Source organism: Pteropus alecto, unplaced genomic scaffold, assembly GCF_000325575.1.
Source record: "Pteropus alecto unplaced genomic scaffold, ASM32557v1 scaffold86, whole genome shotgun sequence".
Lineage (NCBI taxonomy): Eukaryota > Metazoa > Chordata > Mammalia > Chiroptera > Pteropodidae > Pteropus > Pteropus alecto.
In genome coordinates this window covers 11,512,873-11,514,998 of record NW_006442109.1, presented here as the reverse complement: position 1 = coordinate 11,514,998, position 2,126 = coordinate 11,512,873, and the positions used below count along the sequence as shown (strand labels likewise).

The 2,126-nt window shown below is 56.1% G+C and overlaps 1 protein-coding gene across 1 annotated transcript in view; it reads left to right on the top strand.

Annotated features, from left to right (window-relative positions):
- Positions 1 to 1,803: 1,803 nt before the first annotated feature.
- The window catches only part of USP3 (ubiquitin specific peptidase 3), an 82,097-nt gene continuing 81,774 nt past the window's right edge, over positions 1,804 to 2,126 (top strand). Inside the window, exon 1 of the mRNA XM_006920278.3 lies at positions 1,804 to 2,115. Within this exon, the coding sequence (XP_006920340.1) occupies positions 2,025 to 2,115 (91 nt within the window). The 5' untranslated portion in view covers positions 1,804 to 2,024. The remainder of the gene's footprint in view (positions 2,116 to 2,126) is intronic.

The following is a 2,126-nucleotide window of genomic DNA, read 5'->3' as shown; positions in this document are numbered from 1 at the left end:
ATAGGAGAGAGCTGCAAGAGCTTGAGCAAAGGTCAGATTTTATTGTTTATCCTCCCCTTTCCTAGGATTTATTCCCTTAACTGCTGTAATTTTTAAAAAAGCTATAAATTATTAGCTATCTACGCCATGGTGGCAATTCGAACGAATTCTCACTTCTTCCTTGTGAGACCAATATTATTTCCCTAGCTTTACACATGAGAGGAAAAGAAAAAAAAAAGAAAAAGGCGTGGGAGGATTATAGCTGCACTTTTCCACAACTCCTTACTGCCATAAAATCCCAAGACCGAGGCTTGCTCTAACAGCAGTCAATAAAACTTGGAAAGCGACAGAGAGCGTTGACTGAGGAATCGGAAATACTATTGCAGGACAGGGTCGGTACAGATGCCCCAGGTGAGTAGACACCGTTAGGCAGAGCAAGCGAGCCTGCGATCTCTCTGGTGCACAGCCTTGAGGACCTTGGGGTGCAGGAGGTGGGAGGGCGGAGGGGTGTTAGCGGGATGGCGAGGCGTGGGAAGTGACTGAGAGGGCATCCCTGAGCTGCCCCAGGACTGCACTGTGGGGAGGTGCCCTGCTCTAACCACTACTCGGCCCGGCCCGGTTAATCATTTCCTGACCTTCCTTCCTTCTCTCGCCCTGCCCGCAGGATTGCCACATCCTCCTCCCGCTGCTCGCCTCCTGGCCTTGCTGCTCCTTCGCCGGGTTTTACAAGGAGCCCCAACTTTGAGACAATATTTGTAATAGCCCAGGACGTCCTCAAGGCCGTGCACCAGAGAGATCGCAGGCTCGCTCGCGTGTAACGCCTGCTCAAACGGCCCCTTGAGGCTTGCCCTATCCATTTTCCACAAAGAGATCAGTCAGGGATCCTATCCCCGCACGCATTAACCAACCAGACTCGATTTCCCTCTTGGTAAAAAAGGGGATTATAACAGCATCTGGCAGAGTGGTGCGGGTTAAATGAGGTATTGTGTGTAAAGTGCCTGGCTAGGAGACAGTAGTACGTGTTTAACAAATGTTAGATCCCTTCCTTTTTTATTACCTGGTAACCTGGACCTCGTGCTCAACAAAGCCAAGTTAGGGCTATCCCACTTAAACTTCCTGTGAAGGGTGAGGTATGAAAGTCTGACCACGTGCTCGAGGTAATGCAGATGGTGAGTCACAGTGACAGGGTTTTAACTCAGGTTCGTGGGCACCCCGGCGAGCCCAGCCACGCAGCACCCAGGTGGCTGGCTAAGACCACGTGTTCAGAACCTAGAAACTGATCAGTATTGCACCTGCTGCAGAGAGAAAGAACACTAGATCAGCACTGTTCTGAGACCTATGAAGCCCTCTGTGCCACCAGGGACCAGGCCCTTAACTTCTCTGCGCTTGTGTGTAAAATCGGGGCTCTAGTACCTGTCTGCTCGAGTGACTTTTGTTTTCTTCTTCACATTTTGTGTGGCCAGATTTTCTACCACGCTACAGTCAGACCACCACACACACCAGGCAGGTGAATCAGTCTTCTCTGACTACGAGGGGTGGCCGGGCCGCGGTGAACGCAACGGACCGTACTGGCATGTCCTGGCCTGGCTCCCCACCCCTCCCGGGATCCGAGGAAACCGCAGCCGTCTGGGGCGGCAAAGTTAGTAAAGTCATTTAGGAGCGCAGCCTTACTCTGGGGCACCCTCCCGCGAGCGCCAGGATTCCATCCCGTGGGAGTAGACGAGGGCGGAGCTAGGCCTGGGGGCGTGGCCTGCCCAGGGGTGGGGCGGGGCCGGCCTGGGAAGACGGAAACGCCTGCCTAGGGGTAGCGGCAGAACCCGGATTCCGGAATTCCACGTTCTCCGGAGCGGGGCTTCTGGAGACGGCGGGCGAGAAAACCCGGCGCCCGGAAGCTTTTGCTTTCTTTGACGCAAGGGCTCGGGACGCAGCCGCCGTCGGCCGAGCGCCCGGCGAGGAGCGACCTCAGACGGAGCCTTCGGAGTCCCTCCGCCCCGACCTCGCCCGGTGCCCGAGCCTCGGTCCTCCTCGCCGCTGTCCTCGTGGCCATGGAGTGTCCGCACCTCAGCTCCAGCGTCTGCATCGCCCCGGACTCAGCCAAGTTCCCCAACGGCTCCCCGTCGTCCTGGTGCTGCAGCGGTGAGTGCGGC